Source organism: Jaculus jaculus, chromosome 1 (assembly GCF_020740685.1).
Source record: "Jaculus jaculus isolate mJacJac1 chromosome 1, mJacJac1.mat.Y.cur, whole genome shotgun sequence".
Lineage (NCBI taxonomy): Eukaryota > Metazoa > Chordata > Mammalia > Rodentia > Dipodidae > Jaculus > Jaculus jaculus.
Window position 1 is genome coordinate 327,138,632 of NC_059102.1, and position 21,447 is coordinate 327,160,078.

General features: G+C 40.4%; 1 protein-coding gene across 1 annotated transcript in view; it reads right to left on the minus strand.

The window, feature by feature from the left end:
* Window positions 1-378: 378 nt before the first annotated feature.
* Fbxo28 (F-box protein 28) overlaps window positions 379-21,447 on the minus strand; it is a 32,331-nt gene continuing 11,262 nt past the window's right edge. Inside the window, exons 2-5 of the mRNA XM_004653244.3 lie at window positions 19,841-19,950; window positions 16,644-16,782; window positions 7,791-7,986; window positions 379-4,903 (exon numbers count right to left, since the gene is read on the minus strand). Of these exons, the coding sequence (XP_004653301.1) occupies window positions 4,509-4,903; window positions 7,791-7,986; window positions 16,644-16,782; window positions 19,841-19,950 (840 nt within the window). The 3' untranslated portion in view covers window positions 379-4,508. The remainder of the gene's footprint in view (window positions 4,904-7,790; window positions 7,987-16,643; window positions 16,783-19,840; window positions 19,951-21,447) is intronic.

The window sequence follows — 21,447 nt, forward strand, 5'->3', positions numbered from 1 at the left end:
CACACCAGGGCCTCTTGCCACTGTAAAGGATGCATATATGACTTTGGGTGTCTGGCTTTTGTAGTTACTGGGGAATTGAACCCAGGTTGTTTCACTTGACAAGCCAGGGCCTTTAACCACCGAGCCCCATCTCACTTGTTTACAAAGGGGTGTCGTATGTCGGGAGCCCAAAGCTTCAGAAGCCGGTCAAATCCACCAAAGTCACTTACTTGTCTAATAGCAGAGTTCAGCTAGCCCTGGTGTACTAGGTGGCTTCAAGGAAGGCCACAGTAATGAGGAAACACACAGTAAAGGGGTTCAAGACAGCAGCTATTAACATGTCAAGCCTGTGGTGCAGCTCCACACTTCTGTGCATGAAATACAAAGAGAACAAGCAGCACTGGTAACAACACATTTATTTACGTACCCTGTTGTGTGACCGGCAGGAGTTTTTCACTTTCCAATAATTGATTAGGTTATAACATTTAAAATTCCAGAAGTAAACTAGTGATTTACTGTTGTTCATAAGAATAGGTAAACAGACATGGTACCACATAACGGAGTTTTAAACACTTCTAACCTTTCGGTAGTTTTAATTAAGTATGGCCACTAGACTTTGGCAACAGACCTGATAAATGCCTCTAAACCTTGTGGTTTTTCTTCAGACACAACAGGGGAAAAACAAAACAAAACAAAACAAAACAAAAAACTGGATTCAATGTTTGAACTTCAGAAATTTAACCAAGATTCTTAGGAAGTTACAGAAGGCCAATATTACTTCCGCCTGTCATAGTTTTCATCCTTGTAAACATTGGTATTCAAAGTGAGATCACGGCAGGCAGTAGTTCACTGCTAATGCCATCTTGTAGACTTAGCACTTTTTGGACATAACTTCCTGTAGACGTCAGGCTATAAAGCCTTAAGTAGTTTTTGTTTTTTTTTTTTTTAACTTAACCTTTTGTGTACCAATGGAATTCATGCAGCTTCTAGGTCAAAGAATTGAACAGCAAACTCAGTTTCCTGTTGGAACCAGCTGCTGTCGCACAACTGGATCATTTTAGTGCCTTTGCTTTCAGGCCTCTGACTGCTGCTTTGAGATCTTAGAGCATCTATTTTTAGAGTTTGATTATGTGTAATAAATGGGTACTCACCACTAGAGATCTAAGTATGTGCTGATCACCAAATATGAGATTTACATCATATTAAATTAAAATTACATACTGCTGAAAATTGACAAGAGTTCCAAGATCCTAGAAAATATTATGGCTAAGGAACTAGAGAACTCAAAAAAGGAATCCACCTTCAAGAAATTAATTAAGCATAGTAAAATAGAATCAAGTGCCCTGGCTTAGGAAAAGGTTTATTAATAAGAACAAGTGGGACCACACACCATTCTTTGGAGATTAAAGTGCAGGCTATGAATGGCATATAAAATAATGCATAAAATAGTGCAATCCTAAGGTGCCATTATTCTTATGACACATAGCCTATTTTTAATATGTTCACTTTCTCTCAAAAATCCACCGTAGTGACACCTTTTAGCTTATTTATTTAGGCATTACTGAGACGGTTTTACCCACTTTAGGGGCTACATAGAGTATCTTAACATTTTAATACATAGAATATTAGCGTATACATCTTGAAACTGCTAAAGATTAAGGCAAGCCCCTGTAGAGTTCAGTACTCCAAAAATGTTTTACAAAAAAAAGAAGTTGCCTCCAAACCAGTGACTGTAGACCAGATGGCACCCCAAGTCATTAAAATAGGACTACTCTGAATATATCTGAATTTGCCTCCATTAGTTTCAGCCCCTGCACATCAAAAGTTTGAGGAAAGTTCTATAACCTCAGAACAGGGGAGAGCCAAGTCAGTCAGGTCTATGTGGGAGATAACAGAGTATCTGGTTGGGCTGTGGGGGCGGGGGGGGGGGGGGAACCAGTCCTCTTCACTGTTTCTACATATTTCTTCACATTTGTATATCTGTGTCTAGTGCACCAAGGTAAATATAGCTGGGAATGAGCTACTTCGAGAAGTCTCCTCTGGGAAATCAAGGAAGAGAGTGGGAATACTTTTAAAAGGGTACTGACACCACCCACCGCACTTAAGAGTTTGACGTAACACTGAGAGAACTCCTAAGAGAGTTCCTTCCCTCAGGAGGCTGATTTAGAATTGTCCCAGGTCAGTTTTAGTTGCTCAAAATAATTTATGATTTGTAGAACTTTGAACACCATTATGCTAACCAGAAGCAAGTATAACAGCTCCCCAATAACCGTCTTAATAGGAGAAGGCAACATCCTGATATGGTTTAGCTACTCTGGGCGAGGCTTTAGCAACTGAACTGTATGTAGTGCTTCACTCTCCTGGTTATGGACACACATGAATTAACAGGTCCAACTCCACCTTATGGACTGGGGATTGTAGGTGTGTGCTGTAGAAATCTGCCTTTGGGAACAGACTTACCCTCTAATAGTGTGAATGCTCATTATGAAAACCATACACTCATATTATCTAATGGAAGACTAGGCTATTTAGATGAAGTTCTGAAATAAATTTAGAAAACAGTATTACAGAATTTGAGACTTATCTCTTTGATGCATAAGGACCACGCTTTGTAAACCTGGACTCTGATATTTCAACAAATCTTCCAAATTTTAAGAAATGCAGGCTAAGGCCTCTTCCAAAGTTAAGTTAATATGGCTACCTCCTATGACTAAAAAAATGAGACCTGCTGAGAAAATGAATTCCAGACAGGGGCTTTTATGGATGACCTTGGCTGACAAATGTTTTTAGGAAACTTGTTTATTTTAAAATTACCTTCCCAACAAACCATGAAACACTTGGATGTTATTTTATGGTTGGTTTCTCATTGAAAACACACTACATTATAAATGGAGTTTCAAAGTCAGACAGAGAATAGACCAAAATCTAAGGACAATATTATGAAAGGACAACACTAAAAATTAACAGGCAAGTTTCATTTGGCAAGACTAACCTAAAGGATGCATAACTGTGTCACGCTGGATGGATGACAACCTTGTGCTTTTATCCAATTACCAAAACCTTAGGTTCCACACAGATGCCGACTCCTACCTGGAAAGGGAGTTTTTAGATTATACCTAAATTTGCTTTAAATAACTGAAGCCCAAGGCAACAGATGTTTAAAGGAACTTAACATGTAACTACATAATTTAGTACATTAAAATAAAACTAGGACAGTGACAGTTGAATGCTTCAAAAGTACACAACGGGCGAGAAGAACTATTGTATACAAGTTGGAGGTTGTTACAGTGACCACTGAGAAGGTTGAACAGTGCAAGACATGCTTTTCCAGTTACAAGCTTGGAACAGGATTGCAAACAAAATTAAAGCTTTTGTTTAAGGTTATAATAGAAGGAAAGCTTGAAGTTAGTATTAGAAAGCCTCCCTCAGGTCATCCTCCAGAAATAAAATATCAAATTGCTTTTTCATGGTAAAATTTTCTTCAGTGAACTTTCCTTCAGTGGCAGAAATGCACCTGCAAGCTGGGTCCCTATTCAGTCCATTTGACCACGAGCACAGAGAGGAGTCAGGGTTAGTACGAGTTCCCAGAGGTCTGGTCTCAATAGATAAGAGCCTTGGACCTGGGGGTTCTGCCTCAGCCAGTGTGCTGAACCCTACAGAGAACAGTAAAACAATGGGCTTTGACAGTCTCTTGTTCCTGTCAACTTGGAGGACAAATGGACTAAGAACTCCCCCATAGAGGCAAACTGTTGGTGCGGTGGCGATGTTAAGCGCTAAAATCAATGAAGACGCCGCTCTAAGAGTGGAGGCGTGTGGAGGCTCAAGATCAGTACCAGTGCAGAGCTCTGCAGTGAGCTGACTGGGCAATGCATGCATGCATGCAAATGTAGGACATAGCCCCAAAGAAAACTGAAAACATGTATATAACAACTGGATACATCCCTTGCCAGTAGTTTATAAAAATATATAAGTCAATACTGTAGAGGCTCTTTCTACAGTCAATGCTATGAAGTCCTTTCAGTTACCCATTACTTCAATACCAAAAAGCATTAACTACTTTTCAGACATTCCAGACAAAGGTCACTTATAACAAAAAGTCAACTTTTTTAAACAAGATAGTGTCCATTTAAAAAGTAGATATTTTTTTCTTTCAAGTGAACAGGACATTTTCTGTATTAAACTTAACTTCTAGTCTGTCAAGACTGGGTTTGTTTAAGATCCTTATGTAATGTGCATATATGCATAAACAAACAAACATTATCTGCACAGAAAACAAAGTTAACTCCCAAACATGATAGAGCGGGTCAGGTTAGTTAGTACAAAGCTATTGCAAAGTAAAAAGACTGTGCATCAGTTCCACCCGGAGAAGCGGGAAAAGGACGTCCAACCACAAGAGTTCAAGTGTAAGTTGTGTTCTGAAAGCCTAGCAGCCTAAGAGACACAATGTTGCTCCCAGCATCCTGATATGCATAATCGCTGAAGCTACCAAGCTGTGTATGTCTTCCTCGGAGCTAGACCCACACTGCAGTTTACTTCTTATTCCGAAGACGCTTCGATTTCCTAAGAGAGTCTATGGCTTCTGCTGCTTTTCTTCGCTTCCGAGGAGACTCCTCACTCTGCCCAGACCCTGAGGAGTTTCCGACTGCACTTTCCATCACTTCCCGTAGCTTCCGTTCCAGCTCTGCCAACCGTGCATTCTGTTCACCTATGATCTGAGTCTGCTCTAGCAGCTTCTGGTCTTGGTCTTGAAGCTGTTTCTGCTGTTCTTGCACTTTGGTGCGAAGCTCAGAAATTTCACGCCTGAGCACAGTCACGCCAGCACCATTGGTTTTAACCTGCTGCTGGAGTTTGGTAACCTCCTGTCTTGAAGGGTTTTGCTTGGAGAAGAGCTGCATTGTTGTCAGGGCTGCAGATGGTCCTGGAACTGTGGAGATATGGTTTAAAGGGTCAGTTACTTCAAGTTTCTTACCAGCAACACTTAAACTTGTCAGAATGGAATATCCTTCTCACAGCACTTCTGAGAATATCCACTTTGCTCTCTATTTGGTCTAGTGGAGTCATCCACCATCTGGTCTAATTAATTACAAATGAGTTTGAATTATCATTCTCTTGCTCATGTGGCAATGTTAGACTATTGGCAAATGAAGAGCCTCAATGCCATACACTTAGATTGAAAACCAGTTCAATTTGGGGGCTGGGGAAATGGCATAGTGGCTAAAGGCACTTGCTTGCAAAGTCTACCAACCTGGGTTCAACTCCTCAGTAGCCATGTAAAGCCAGATGCCAAAGTAGCACATGTGAATGAAGTGTATCTGCAGTGGCAAGAGGTCCTGGTGTGCCCATGAACTAACCCACTCTCTCTCTTTCTCAAATAAATTTTGAGAAATAAATACAAATATTTCAAAGTACTTCAATTTTTTTAGGACTTAGTGGGAAAATAATAGTAAAATTAGAAAATAATTACTTTCTACCCTATTTTACCTACACACAAATGTTTAAGAAGTTAGCAATAAAGGCCTATCATGTTCTTAAGTTCACTTTGCACTTAGTATTAAATGCCAATGGGAAGAACTTCTAGCTGGTGCAGTCAGGAAAGGAGGTATTTTCTTTTTTTGGGGGGGGTGTTTGAGGTAGCCCAGGCTGACCTGGAATTCACTATGGAGTCTCAGGGTGGCCTCGAACTCACAGCAATCCTCCCCCTTCTGCCTCCCGAGTGCTGGGATTAAAGGTGTGTGCAACCACACCCGGCAAGGAGGTATTTTCTTATAGGAATAATTGGAATATAACATGAATCTACTACTTTAAACTATTACTAAGGTTTTTCAACCTTCTCCCCCACCCCCCCCCATCTTTTTTTGTTTTTTAAGATAGGGTTTTGAAACATTCTATCTCAGGCTGACTGGAAATTCACTATGTCATCTCAGGGTGGCCCGGAACTCATGGCGATCCTCCTACCTCTCTGTCTCCTGAGTGCTAGGATTAAAGGTGTGCGCTACCATGCCCGGCTTCAACCTTCTCTCTTTGAGGCTTTCTAAGAAACACACAATCTCTAAATACTCGGCTAATTCAGCCTTGCACATCTAAATGACCACAATACCTTCACTACCTGAAGCTGATTCTAAATTCCACCCTTACTCAGATCAATTCTTATCTCTTGTGACATATCAATGATGACTTTATCATCTTTTTTTTGGTTTTTCGAGGTAGGGTCTCACTCTGGTCCAGGCTGACCTGGAATTAACTGTCTTCTCAGGGTGGCCTTAAACTCATGGCAATCCTCCTACCTCTGCCTCCCGAGTGCTGGGATTAAAGGCATGCGCCACCATTCCCGGCTGACTTTATCATCTTTAAGATGCTGTCTATCTCTGCCAAATTTGGCATGCAATTGGGCACTGTGTTAATACTCTTGTCTACAACAATTTAACTTTGGCTCTGAACATATCTTACCTTCTGAAATAATAAGACCCCCTAGGAGCATATACTGTGTATAACACTTTTTGGTCTCTGTAGAACACAGTATGGTGTTGCATGAATAAAAGGGATTTCATAAATGCCATATACATATAATATGTTAATATTGAGCTGTCAGAATATTACCAGAGACCCACTTAGTTTCCTCACTGAGGACTACAGGGAACTAGCCTGAACAAAACAAAAAGGTTTACTAAGTCGGGCGTGGTGGTGCGTACCTTTAATCCCAGCACTCAAGAGGCAAACATAGGACTGATATGAGTTCGAGGACACCCTGAGACTACATAGTGAATTTCAGGTCAGCCTGAGCTAGAGCAAGACTCCACCTAAAAATAAATAAATAAAAGAGCCGGGCATGATGGCACACGTCTTTAATCCCAGCACTTGGGAGGCAGAGGTAGGAGGATCACCCTGAGTTCAAGGCCACCCTAAGACTACATAGTGAATTCCAGGTCAGCCTGAACTGGTAAGACCTTATCTCAAGAAACCAAAACTTAAAAAAAAAAAGGTTAACTAAAAATTTCTTCATAATTTTTCCATGAAGAATATTGTAGCATACTTCTGCTTTTAAAAACAAACACTAGGGGCTGGAGAGATGGCTCACAGGTTAAAGGTGCTTTCTTGCAAAGCCTGACAGCTGAGGTTGGATTCCCCAGTGCCAATGTAAAGCTGGATGCAGTGGGTGACACATGCTTCTGGAGTTCACATATAGTAGAAGGAGGCACTGGCATGCCCATCCTCTCTCTGCTTGCAAAGAAATAATAAATAAAATATTTTTTAAAAACACTAATCAGGACTGTCCCCCTGCAGTATATAATAGGAATAAAAGCTTTTACTCAGCAATCAGCAATCTCACTTTAATAAAAAGTCATTGTAAAGTCAACAAGTGTAGATAGGTGCAAAGATTTAGCCATGAAACTGTTCTACAGAACAAGACTGAAGCAGGGAGCTGGTTATTTCGCCTTGTGGTGGAATAAGTGTTTATGAAAGAAAACTAGAAAAACAACAAATGTTTTTTTGAGCAGATCAATTACAAGTCATGTCAATCTGTCTCTCAAAATAATGTTGCAATAAATATTTATTAACAGAAAGTTCAAAACACACTTAACTAGTTATGTGGAAAAAAAACAAGACAAGTTACAAAACTCTGCATGATTATTACTCTAAACTAAAGATAAACCTGGAGGAAACTGGGTATGGTGGTGGTGTATGCTAATAATTCTGGCACTGTGGAGGTTAAGGCAGGAGGATGCTGCGAGTTTGAGGTTAAACAGAGATTTTGAGGCCAACCTGGGCTACTGAGACCCTGTCTCAAGCAAAAAACAAATATAGGAAGATACCTGGAGGAGAGCCCATGAGTCTTCCAGACACATCTGATCCTGGCAATTTCCTCTTCAGGACTGGAACAATCTTTTCATCAAAGTACTCCATTGCCATGGAGGAGATGTCCCGCAACTCTTGTAGCACTTCATGAGCTCGCTGCGGCGCTCTGGTAGAGTTGACGTATCTCAGCACTCGATAAATCTCATCAATCACCTAGAAGAACAAATTCTTATTAAGAAAATAGCTAATGAGGTAAAGAAGAATCCCTTGTTTTGCACTCCTGTAAAAGCCTGCAGTGTACTTGGTTTTCGGCACTGGCTTACTATCACCATTGGTAGGCAGCACATGCTTCTGGGCTTTATCACAGTTCTTGACGCTTGGACTTTGTATGGTGTATACCAGGGTCTATGCTGGGCTCAGGAATCAGAAAAACAAAATCTCTCTCCTGAATAAAGTAAAAGTACAGCATTTTAAAAAGGGTTTTCATACTAATATTTTCTGTGCAAGGTTCTCAACTTGCTACAGTTTTGTTCTTACCAAAGTTTTACATATGGGTTAGAAATAAGGAAAATACTATAATAATCTAATAATACAGTAATAATATATTGTATCTATAGGTACAAACTAGTCTTTAGCTCCTTGCACTAAATCAAGCCCAGTATCTTCTTGTTGGTCCCAGGCCTTTTGCACATTCTGATCCCTTTTCTGGAATGTTTTCCTTGTATGCCCCTCCACAACGAATCCCTTACTCACTACTGATGTCTGTTAAGTATCTAGGGTAGTCTTCCCTGAATCCTCCAGTTGAAATCATGTTAACACCTTTAGCAAACTTGATTTTCCCTTCAGAATACATATTGTGCACGCCTTTCTGTTAATTTTTCTTTTTCATCCATAATATAGTAAACTCTGACATAGAGAACACAGCTAGTTTCACTTTAAGATAACTAGACTCCAAAACAAAAGTGTGCTACCTAAGGTAAGGCCAAATATTCTAAGTGCTTAATACTGAAACATGTAAACAAAACAGTGTAGGGCAAGCTACAGAGTTAAGTTCAAAATAAGAATATGATTTTTAGAGGGGGTAGCTTTTTTTTTTTTTTTTTGAAGTAGGGCCTCACTTTAGCCCAGGCTGACCTTGAATTCTCTATGTAGTCTCAGGGTGGCCTTGACCTCCCGGTGATCTTCCTACCTCTGCCTCCCAAATGCTGGGATTAAAGATGTGCACTACCATGCCTGGCTTACAGGGTAGATTTTTAAGAGTTCTGAATATAAACTCAAGAGTTAACAGGATTACTACTGGTTGAGAGTGGTTTCTAAAGTATACATACCTATATGTGCCTAAGTTTAATACAGTACATACAGCTTTACTAACAAGTCTCTAGACACTATGTATGTACACATAAATATTACTGGAATATTTACAGTATCCTTGAACAAAAGTAGGAATGCTTATTATAATCAGACATGAAAGACAGATCTTATCCATAGAGAATATCTCATAAACAGGCATAAATGAGAAACACTATGTACACAGTGCTGTGTGAGAATAAAGAAGGCACAGATAAGCTCTCTCAGAGAGAACCTGGTAGGTTTAATAAAGGACCTGGTAATGAGGTAAGTAGGATTTCAGCAGGGAGGTAGAGAAGAAGGGAATACCCCTTCCTTAAATGAAAGAAAAGTGTGGAGCCAGCTACGGTGGCCCTGCTTGTAACCCTACTACTGAGGAGGCCAAGGCAGGAGGACAATGGGTTTGAGGTCAGTAAGAACTACACAGTGGGCAGTGAAGAGATGGCTTGGCGGTTAAGGCATTTGGCTACAAAGCCAGAGGATCCTGGTTCAACTCTGCAGGACCCACGTAAGCCAGATGCACAAGGGGGCACATGCACCTGGAGTTCGTTTACAATGGCTAGAGGCCCTGGCATGTCCATTCTCTCTCTTTCTCCCTCTGCTTCTTTCTCCCCTTCAAGTAAGTAAATAAAAATATATTTTAAAAAATGAAGAAGCCAGGTGTGGTGGTGCATGCCTTTAATCCCAGCATTCGGGAGGCAGAGGTAGGAGGATCACCGTGAGTTCAAGGCCACCCTGAGACTACAGAGTTAATTCCAGGTCAGCCTGCACCAGAGTGAGACCCTACCTAGAAAAACTAAAAAAACAAAACAAAAAAACCGTAGAGCTGAGTGTGGTGGTGCATGCCTTTAATCACAGCACTCAGGAAGCAGAGGTAGGAGAATCACCGTGCGCTCAAGGCCACCCTGATCTAGAGCAAGACTCTACATTGAAAAACCAACAAAATAAAATAAAATTGACTAATTAAATTTAAAAAATAACTACACAGTGGATCCTGTCTCAAAAACATCAATGAGGGCTAGAGAGATAGCTTAGCAGTTAAGGTGCTTGCCTGTGAAGCCTAAAGACCCAGGTTCGATTTCCCAGAACCCACATAAGCCAGATGCACTTGGTGGCATGTACATCTAGAGCTTGTTTGCAGAGGCCCTGGCACACCCATACTCCCTCTCCCTCTGTCTCTAATAAATAAATGTTTTTTGTTTGTTTGTTTTGGTTTTCCGAGGTAGGGTTCCACTCTAGTCCAGGTTGACCTGGAAGTCTCTATGTAGTTTCAGGGTGGCCTCAAACTCAGTAATCCTCCTACCTCTGCATCCTGAGTGCTGAGATTAAAGGTGTGCGCCACCACACCTGACTAATAAATGAATATTAAAACAAAACTTTGTAAAAAGAAAACCACACCAAAGAATAAAAAATAAACAAAATAACAAGGAAGAAGAGTGGAGCTGGAGCAGGTAGATGGAAATTAATAACTATGATACATTATTGCCTGCCAGACATTTATGCTAGGGTATGTTTTAAAAACAAGCATACAACCAAAAAGATTACTGTTAATAGATACTAAATTACAGCTTCAATCTTTTTTTCTTGGCTTTTCAAGGTAGGGTCTCACTCTGGCTCAGGCTGACATGGAATTCACTACGGAGTCTCAGGGTGGCCTCGAACTCATGGAAATGCTCCTACCTCTGCCTCCCAAATGCTGGGATTAAAGGCGTGCATCACCACACCCGGCAAATTGCAACCTTTTAAAGTTTTACTCTGTTTTATCTTCTAAATCTGCTTGTGCTCAGATCTTCTAGTAGTAAAAGTTAACATTTTCAAACCTTACTATACAGAGATTTTAGTATGTGGAATAATCCATACTTTCAATACAATTAAAACGGTCTCTTTCCTCTTTCTGAAAGCTGCAAGTAGAGGGTAAGATGATAAAGCAAAAACCAAAAGCCCAACCCTGTACAGCAGAATTACAATGCTCCCCAACCAGCTGTCAGTGCCTGCAATGGCTTACAGGGCACACATTAAGAAAGCACAATATTAAAAATAAAAAAAAAATTAAAAAAAAAGAAAGCACAATATTTGCCATTCTAAAAATAGTTCAAGCCGGGCGTGGAGGCGCACGCCTTTAATCCTAGCACTTGGGAGGAAGAGGTAGGAGGATCACTGTGAGTTCGAGGCCACCTTGAGACTCCATAGTGAATCCCAGGTCAGGCTGGGCTACAGTGAGACCCTACCTTGAAAAACCAAAAAAAAAAAAAAAAAAAAAAAGGTTCATATTCAGGGTGTTGTCAGTTTCACATTGCTGGGATGAACTTCCAAAGCAGGCGCATTTGACCCTGGGGGAAGTTCCATCAGTGGCAGAAAGAAGCTGCTTTCACATCGAAGCAGAGAGAGACCATCACCAGCCAGCACACACCAAAAACCACAAAAATGAACTAGCAGCAAGCAGGACCCAGGCAGAGCTCAGACTGCTCTGCATAGCTTTCAGCTGGAAATCAGCTCTTAGTGCTGGACCCCAGGATTCCCCCCACTCCCACACACACTTCCTCCGGCCAGGAGGCTAGATAGATACAAGCTTTAATAAAGTACCCGAGTCTAAGGTAGACACACATTCAGGCTACCACCAGGGCACATGCAGGCCGATGGCTACATGAGTATGAGCGCGTGCTGTGCAAGCATGAGGACCCAAGTTCAATACTCAACACCCACATAAAAAGCCAGGTGTGGCAAGGCACATCCGTCGCCACATCCGTAGCCCCAGCCCTGACAGGGGTGGAGACAGGAAGATCGCTGGGGCCCACTGGTCAGCCAGCCTACCTGAAAAATGGAAAACTCTTGGTTCAATGAAAGACTCTGTCCCAAGGGAATATGGAAGAAGAGTGATAGAGAAGGACACCTGATGTTCTCCTCCAGCCTTTGCTCATGTGCACATGAGACTTTTATCTGGACACTCAGCATGCACACACGCTCCATCCACAGCACACAAACACCAAATACTTAACAGTTCATTTCCATAGTAGGCTGATCACTTTCTGTGAACTATGAGGCCTGGTGGGGCACATCCCAACATTCACAAGGCTGAACCAAGAGAATCACAACTTTGAGGCCAGTCTGAGTCCACAGTGAGATCTAATCTCAAAACTAGCAAGACAAAAACAAGATAAAAAAATTCTTTTTGAGTTCTGGTGGGAAGACCACAGATCTCAAGCAGTTCACTTACTGGCTGTGTGTATGCCTTTCAAGTATGGACCATGCTGAACTGTAGTTAGTGGAAGTTATAAAGTAAATTAAGAAAAATACTTCAAAGTTTTAAAAACATGTTATAGACCATATGCAGTGAACAACTGTCACAGTTCTATACACAAAGCTCACTGTATCAAGCATATCCTTAAATCTGTAAAGTAAATGGTGTACTATTGTGATGGTTTATATTCTGTATAAATCTGACAGGACCCAGAATCACCTGTAGAGATGATGCCTGTGAAGGATTATCCTAATTAGGCTAACTGAGGGGGCACCATTCCATGAGCGTGGGGTGCTGGCTGCATGGAAAGGAGAGAGCTGGCTGAGCACAGCATTCATGGCTATCTGCTCCTCACTGTGGACAGAACGTGACCAGCTCTGCTACAGGCTCCTGCAGCCATGCCTTCCAGCCATGATAGACTAGAACCTGGAACTGTCAGCTGAAAATGAGGTTCCTCCCCTAAACTGATCTTTCCCAGATGTTTTGTCCCAGCTAGGAAGCAATAACTAGTCTGTAGTTCATATGCAGCAGCAAGAGGCCCTGGCATGCCCAAAATGTCTCTCTCAAATAAATAAAAGGATTAAAAAAAAAAAAAAAAGCTTACCAGGGGCTGGCTGGAGAGATGGCTTAGTGGTTAAGTACTTGCCTGTGAAACCTAAGGACCTTGGTTCGAGGCTCAATTCCCCAGGACCCATGTTAGCCAGATGCACAAGGGGGTGCAAGCGTCTGGAGTTCATCTGAAGTGGCTGGAGGCCCTGGTGCACCCATTCTCTCTCTCTCTCTCTCTCTCTGCCTCTTTCTGTCTGTTGCTCTCAAATAAATAAATAAAATAAACAAAAATAAAAATAAATAAACTTAGGCTGGTGTGTTGGCTCACACCTTTAATCCCAGCACTTGGGAGGCAGAGGTAGGAGGATTGCTATGAGTTCAAGGCCACCCTGAGACTACAGAGTGAATTCCAGATCATCCTAGGCAGAAGCAAGACCATACCTCAAAAAACAAAAAACAACAAGAACAAAAAGTAAACTTTAAAAGAAACAAGACGATTCTAGAAACAGATAAATTTAAGTTGAATGACATCCTTCAAAATGACTTAGGCTGTTCAAAAGGCAAAAGGTCTACAGGCCTCTTTTAAAGATTCTCAAGTCCAAACGTAGTCCTAGATTAGATTATGGCCTAAGAAAATAATTGCTCAAGTATACTGGGACATGTTTTGAGATTTGAATATAAGCTGTCAAGGATAGGTAAGAGTACTGTATCAGTGTCCTATTGCTTGATTTTTCAACCTAAACTGTGGTAAAAAAAAAAAAAAAATCTCAAGGATTGTGTACAATAATGGAGAGTTGCCCAACAATGTTCTTATTTCAACATGTGGAAATTACATGCTACCTTCTTTTAATCTAAAAATAGTATGTGAAATGTTTGAGGATAAGAAATACTTAAAAAGGGAATAGTTATGAAATAACCCAAGTATTACAATTCTATTAAGTTAGCTATTTAAAAATATTTTATTTAGTGATGAGAGAGGGAGAGAAGAAAAGAGAAGGGGGAGGGAGAGAGGAAGAATATGGCACTCCAGGGCCTCTAGCCACTGCAAACGAACTCCAGATGCATGTGCCACCTTGTGCATCTGGCTTTATGTGGGTACTGGGGAACTGTCAGATTTATATCCTATGGCTTTGTTGGCAAGGGCCTTAACCGCTAAGCCATCTCTCTAGCCAAGTTAGCTATTTTAAGTTAGATTTAAAAGTAGAAGCAATAGCTGGGTATGGTGGCATAAACTTTTAATCCCAGCATTCAGGAAGTAGAAGTATAAGGATTGCTGTGAGTTTGAGGCCAGCCTGGGACTACATAGTGAATTCCAAGTCAGCCTGTGCTAGAGTGAGACCCTACCTCAGAAAAACTGGAAAAAAAGTAGCAGCCAACATTAAAAAGGAAAGAGAAATTGTTAGTATCCATCTACACATGCTGCTCCTTTAGGCATATAAACGTATTTAAAAATTTGTTTATTTTTACTTATTTATTTATTTAAGCAACAGAGACACACAGAAAGAGCTAGGGTTGGGGGGAGACAAGAGAATAGGTGCGTCAGGGCCTTCAGCCACTGCAAATAAAATCCAGATGCATGTGTCACCTTGTGCATCTGGCTTACGTGGGTTCTGGGGAATTGAGCCTCAGACCGGAGTCCTCAGGCTTCACAGGCAAGCACTTAACCGCTAAGCCATCTCTCCAGCCCCAAAGGTTTTTTAGGAGCAAAATCAAATCCAAACTGAATTAAGTACAAGACACATATTTGAATAAAAACAAAATTTATCATAATTTGAAATGAAATAGTAAATTAAAAACTTGGGAAATCAGAGAACTATTTTCTTTCCCATGAAGTTAAGCAGGGATGTGGTTCTGTCCACCGTACATGGCTGTGGTGGTGAAATGTAAGCACTGGACATGAGTGCTATGGAAATGAGAATGTACAGGATAACCACGTGATCCAGCAGGACAAGAAAAAGGCACAGGAAGATATCCTATCATGACGAAAAGGAGGGCACGACGTTCCACCTGAGCACAACAAACAAGGTAAGACTGCAGGACAAAGGCTTCAGGAAAGAAGGTGCCCCGAGAGATGCTCAGGGCCCCCGCACCTGAACTGAAGGCACCCTCCACTGCTGCCAACCTGGCTCTGCTCTCCTGTCCCAGGACAGAATTTAAACAGAAAGTCAACAAGTAGTTTCCCAAAGAGTCAGGCTCAACTGCACTGAATGTGCTCAGACAGCAAAGACCACCGTTCAGCCAGGTGAGCCTGAGGAACTAGAACACAGACCTGCTGCTTCCATCAAGGCCAGCCAGGAATGATCACCTTTGTAGGCCCTGGGCCTAGCCACAAACTACTTCACACTGTAAATTAATAACCGGCTGGACTGCCTTTGAGGTTATGAAATCTACAGACTATTTCTCAAATTTTCACATTATTCAAAATAAGACAGGTAATAAACACCATGAAGCCAGTCCTATGTCTCTGGTTTTTTAACTTGGATCCCCTCTTTACAATGCCAGATGTTCCCTAACAACTGCAGAGGACAGCCCACACTGTTAAAGGACTTCCTAGAAATACTTAAGAGTTAAGGCCTATACGTCAAATTTGAATAAAATCTGGTGTAAGAATTAGAATCTAAAATTTCTGGTGCATTATGATATTATTTCCTACAAAAGTATTTTTAGGTTATATGAGAGACGTGAGATACTTAAATATTTCAAGTAAAATTATAAGCCACCAAATTGTTATTAAAAATGGACAATGAACACAGCATACAAACAATATTGCCAATGGGAATTATTTATGGAAATAACAGAAAATATTCAAATTTTACTAGGTATTAAATTCCCAACAGGTAAAAGGAGACTTTGCCATATCAACCAAGAAACAAAATAAACTTTAAGTGCTCCACTTCGTCTGAATTTACACTTAACTCAAGAAGGAGGACACTCAGTGGTTTAAGGGGCTTGCCACCTGGTGAGGGTTTTTTTTGTTGTTGTTGCTGTTATTGTTGTTTCATAAATTTAATTTTTATTTCTTTATGAGAGAGAGAAAGTGAGATTAGGTGTCCCAGAGCCTCTAGCCACTGCAAACAAAACTCCAGACACATGCACCATCATATGCATCTGGTCTATGAGGGACCTGGGGAATTGAACCTGAGTCTTTAGGCTTCTCAGGCAAGAGCCTTAACTGCTAAGCCATCTCTCTAGCCCTCTGGTGAGGTTTCATCAACTTTAAAGTCAATGTAGCGTAACAGGCTACCTTCCATATTACAGAGGACCAGCACTCAGCTCTGATGTGCTACCCTGGCAAATCTGCAGTGTACAACGCTGTCATCATGAAACATTCTCAAACAAATAAAACCAGCTTGTCCTCCTTATTTGCTGCTTCTCAAATGACAGCGATCTTGAAGGCAGGACAATCCCTATCTTGTTCAATGCATGATTTCTGGCATCTTAATGGACAGTAAAGGTCAACATTTTTTTGTGCATATGAATTCTTACCAAGTGTCTAAAAGCAGAGCTTCTATTGAATATTTTGTAATTAGAATTTTAAATATATATGATACATATTTCTAAGTGTACAGAAGCTAAACAGACCTAACAGAAACTCATTCAGAAGTAGGAATAATTCTGACATTTCAAAGATCACTTTATAATTTTAGAACAATTTAAAGTTTACACAGGAAAAAAAAAAAAAAAGATAAAGTTTACACAGGCAGGCCAGCTATGCTGGGTAAACCATTCTATTTACCTTTCCTGGGATGAAGCAACAGAGGTTGGAATCCACATACTTCATAAAAGTCATATTTAGCAGTGACAGCCTTGTTTCCACAGCAGCAAGGATGTCTGCATGGCGAGCTAAAGAATGGTTTCTCCTCTCTGACTCCCTCCTAAATAATAAAAGTAAAGGGCAACTCTTAAAGCAGTAGTGTAGAATGAAGTGTGATTCAATCAAAATGCCTCAACCAAACAGAAAACTCTGACATGCTAGTCAGACACTTAGAACTGGGTCGCCATAACCGTAACGACGAGTGAATGAGTATGTGTGGACAGTCCTCACTGATGAAGTAAAAGTGAAAAGTGGTTCATATTAAGTGCAGGCCAGTGGTAAACCATTTGCCTAAGTTTGAACCTCAACACCGTAAAAAAGGAAAAAGGAGAAGAAACATTAGATTTATTTTGTTGAGCATATCAAGCCTAATAGTTACTATAATCACACAAAACAGATAAATGAAAGAATTAAACATGGACACATAGACAAGGGACTATGTTTTTATCCATAAAATTTCCTTCTGCCAATCTTTAAAGCTTCAAAACGTGAAGTTTTATTCTGAAGTCACTCACATAAACAGAATTCACTACTTTGCTTAGTGTTTAGTATATCCAGAGTAGATGCAGTATATCGAGTTGTACAACCATCACCACTACCTAACTGCAGCATACTTTCGTCATGACACAAAAGAGTGCCTTACCATCCCAACATCTCTGCCAACTAATTTTCTGTCTTGATCGATCTGCTTATTCTGAACAGTTTGAATAAATGAAATCATGCTATGTGGCGCTTTGTATATGGCTTTTTTCACTAACAGTTTTCAGTTTATGTTCTAGTACTGACTTTCTATCATATTCTACTACATGACTGTATAAGCACTTTATATACGCTAATAGACATTTGGGTGGTTTCCTTTTTATTTTAACTTATTTACTTTTGAATCAATCCCAGCTCTTGTTTTCAAGGCTTTTTTAAGCACATGTTTTTCTCTTGACTATGTACTTGGGAGTCAAATGGCTGACTCATATGGTAACTAGCCAAGACTATTTTCCAGTGGCTGTACTATTTCACATCTTCCACAGCAATACATACACTTGAATTTGTTTATAATCTCCCCAGGATTTCATATATCTTAATTTTTTATTTTCTTTTTTTAGATTTTTCACTTTTAGGGAGGTAGGGTCTCACTCTAGCCCAGGTTGAACCAGGAACTATATAGCCCGGGTTGGCTTCAAACTCACAGCAATCCTGCCTCGGCCTCAGCATGCTAGGGTTTAAAGTATGAGCTGCCATACCTGGCTCTCAATTTTGTTTTCTTTTAAGACAGGTCTCACCATACAGCCCAGGTCCAAGCTTGTGATTCAGCTGTCTCAGCTTCCCAAGGACTGAAAGTAGAGATGTACATCGCCACCCCAATAACTACTGTTGTATGTAAGAAGCCCCTGTCCAATCCAAGTTCGTAAAATCCTATCTTCTTCTAAAGATTTCATAGCCCAGTGCTGACACACTTAGGTCTCTAGTCCTTTTTTTTTTCTTCTCCCCCTTTGGTTTTTATAAGGTCTTGCTCTAGTCCAGGCTAGGTTGGAATTCACTATGTAGTCTCAGGGTGGCCTTAAACTCACAGCAATCCTTCTACCTCGGCCACCCCAGTACTGGGATTAAAGGTGTGTACCACCACACCTAGCCTTCTAGTCCCTTTTGTATAGGTATGTGGGAGGTCCAGCTTCTCTTACATATAGATACTCTTTGTTCCGGAATAATTTTTAAAAAACATTACTCTGCCGGACATGGTGGTGAATTCACTATGTAATCTCAGGGTGGCCTTGAACTCATGATGGTCTTCCTACCTCTGTCTCCTGAGTACTAGTTAAAGGTGTGTGCCACCACACCTGGCTTTAAAAACATTATTCTTGAGCTAGAGAGATGGCTTAGCAATTAAGGCGCTTCCTGTGAAGCCCAGGGACCAGCTTCATTTCCCAGAACCCATGTAAGCCAGATGTACAAGATCGTGCATGTCTGTCAAGTTTATCTGCAATGGCTAGAGGCCCTAGCACACCTATTCTCTCTTTCTCTCAAGGTAAAAGAAATATTTTAAAAAATTCTTTCTCCAACTGACTTTCCTTGGTATTATTGAAAATTAACTAGCTAAACCTATTATTTCTCAGACTCAATTCTATTTCATTGATCCCTGTGCCTATCATTACTGTAACCTACAGTTTTGATAGCTGTAATTTTGTAGTAAGTTGTGAAATCAGAAGTGTCAGTCCTCTGATATTATTACTCAAAAGTGTGTTAGTTACTCTGGGTCTCTTATAGTTCCATAAGAATTTTAGGATAAGCCTGTTGAGTTTGGCAAAAAACAAAACAAAAACAAACCTAAAACCAAGGCTGGGGTTTTGGTCAGGATTGTACTGCATGTGTTGATCTCTCTGGGGAGTACTTCCACCTTAATAATACAGAGCCTTCCAATCCCAAAACACACAGTGCCTTTCCTTGTAGTTAGCTTCTTTAATTTTTCCCTTCCCTTTCCTTTCCTTTTGCCCACCCCCCATTCCCACCACCTCATGTTGTTACTTTGAGACCCTTTCTTTTTAACACACAGTAGCAAAGGCTGGCCTCCAACTTGCTGCTATAGCTAAGGCTGGCTCTGAATTCTTGATCCTTCCGCTTCCACCTCCTGAGTTCTGGGACAGGTGTATACCCCTTATTCCACTCTGCTTTAATTCCATTCAACAGAGTTTTGTAGTTTTCAGTACACAAATCTCTTATTTCTTTTATTATTGCAAATGAAATTGTCTTCTGGATTTCATTTCAGAGTCACTGCTAATATATGAAATATAACTATGTATTGTCCTATGCCTTACTATCCTTGTTGAACCTTTTATTACCTCTAAAAACATATCCGTATACCCCATATATAAGAACGTGTCATCTTTTCACTCCTGAATGCCTTTCATTTCATTTTTAAGCTATTATCCTGGCTAGAATGTCAAACAAAAATGGACAGTATGGATAAATGACAGGAGATATAAGTTAATGTGATTTGATGTCTTGCTATAAAAAGTTGGAAAGTTGGAAATATTTAACATGAAAACTCTATAAACTTTTTTTTTTAAAAAAAAAATAAAACAACCACCCTCAAATATAAATGAACACCATTGCTAGCTGTAACATACCTTGGAAGCTGTGCTTTAACTTGTTTCTGACATAGATTATGGTACCTTTCCACTTTCAGAAATCCCTGATTCAACATTCTCTGACAGACCAAGTCCATTCTTTTACAAACCTATGAGCAGAGGAAAGACAGAATTAAAAAAATTAATAACCAAATCATTAACAGTGAACTTTGATGTCTGAAGGCTCAAAGTTCTCTGAGCTGTTATTGTGCCCCAGTTTGCTAACTGGATCTCTAATGTGCCAGTCCCATGTAATGACTACAGTATCCCATTAAGAAATTAGTATTGAGTAGAGAGATGGCTTAGCAGTTAAGGTTCTTGCCTGCAAAGGCTAACAACTCAAGTTTGATTCCCCAGTACCCATTTAAAGCCAGATGCACAAAGTGGCACATGCATCTGTAATTCATTTGCAGTGGCTAGAGGCCCTGGCATGCTCATTCTCTCTGTCTGTCTCACTTCTCTCTATCTCTGCTTGCATGTAAATCAGTATTTTTTTAAGAAATAAATATCATATTTGGACAAATGAGTATCATTTACTTAGGTATGGTGTGAATATTTTGTCTTTGGTACTGAAGAACAGCAAAACAATGTACCTGAAGGGTTTTGATAGTGTGAAACAAGAAAAGTTCCCTTTTAGCCAAAACTGTGTATCAAATTGGGACTCATCTAAAGAAACATATATGATTTGGGTCACCTGTGTATCAAAGCCTTTAGACTACACTACCATGATGCCCTCCAAAAATAAACTTAATGTGAAGCTGAAAGGCAACTGTTGTTTAATAAATTTTTAGGGTGTGTGTGTCATGTGTGGTGTGTGTATACTATGCTATGTATGTGTGCAGATGCGTGTGCCTGTGTGCATGCACAGAAGCCAGAACACTGGGTACCCTGTTCCACTGTCTTTCTGCCCTGGAGTCTCTTGCTAAACTTGGAGCTGTGGTTTTTCAGCACAAATGAGTGACTAGAGAGCCCTAGTAATTCTCCTGTCTCCACCCCCTCAGCACTTGGGTTACAGGGGTGTGGCCACACCCTGCTTTTTATGTGGGTGCTAGAGTTCAAATTCAGGTCCTTATGCTTGTCTAGCAAGTGCTCTTATACCTGATCTGTCTCCCCAGCCCCCAAATACGGTTTCTGAGTAAAATAAAGCAAAGGCTCAGAGTCATAGCATCCAAGTCACAGCATCCAGAAGGGTCACTGTAACGTGTTGTCTACCACTGGAAAACTGGAGACAGTAAAATGGTAAAAAGCAAACAAAACAAAACAAAACAAAAAACCCAAAATGTGGATGGTATCTAAGATAGAAACAATTGCTAGGATCAAAGGAAATCATACATGCTAAATCCCTTGGTAAACTCTAAACTGCCACAGACATACATCTTAATACTATTTGAAAACTCTGTTCCATATTTTGTTATATTTCTGAGATATTCTAGAATTTTTCTTAACTAAATCTAACATATAAAATCTGTTTGGTTTTTTGATCCCTCAAAGTTGTGGAACGATTTAGTCATAGGTCTGAAGGTTAATTGTTCACTGTATAGAATGGATGCTGAATGTCTGCCAAGGCTGTCTCATGCTTCCTTCTATCATCTCTCCCACCTGTCCCT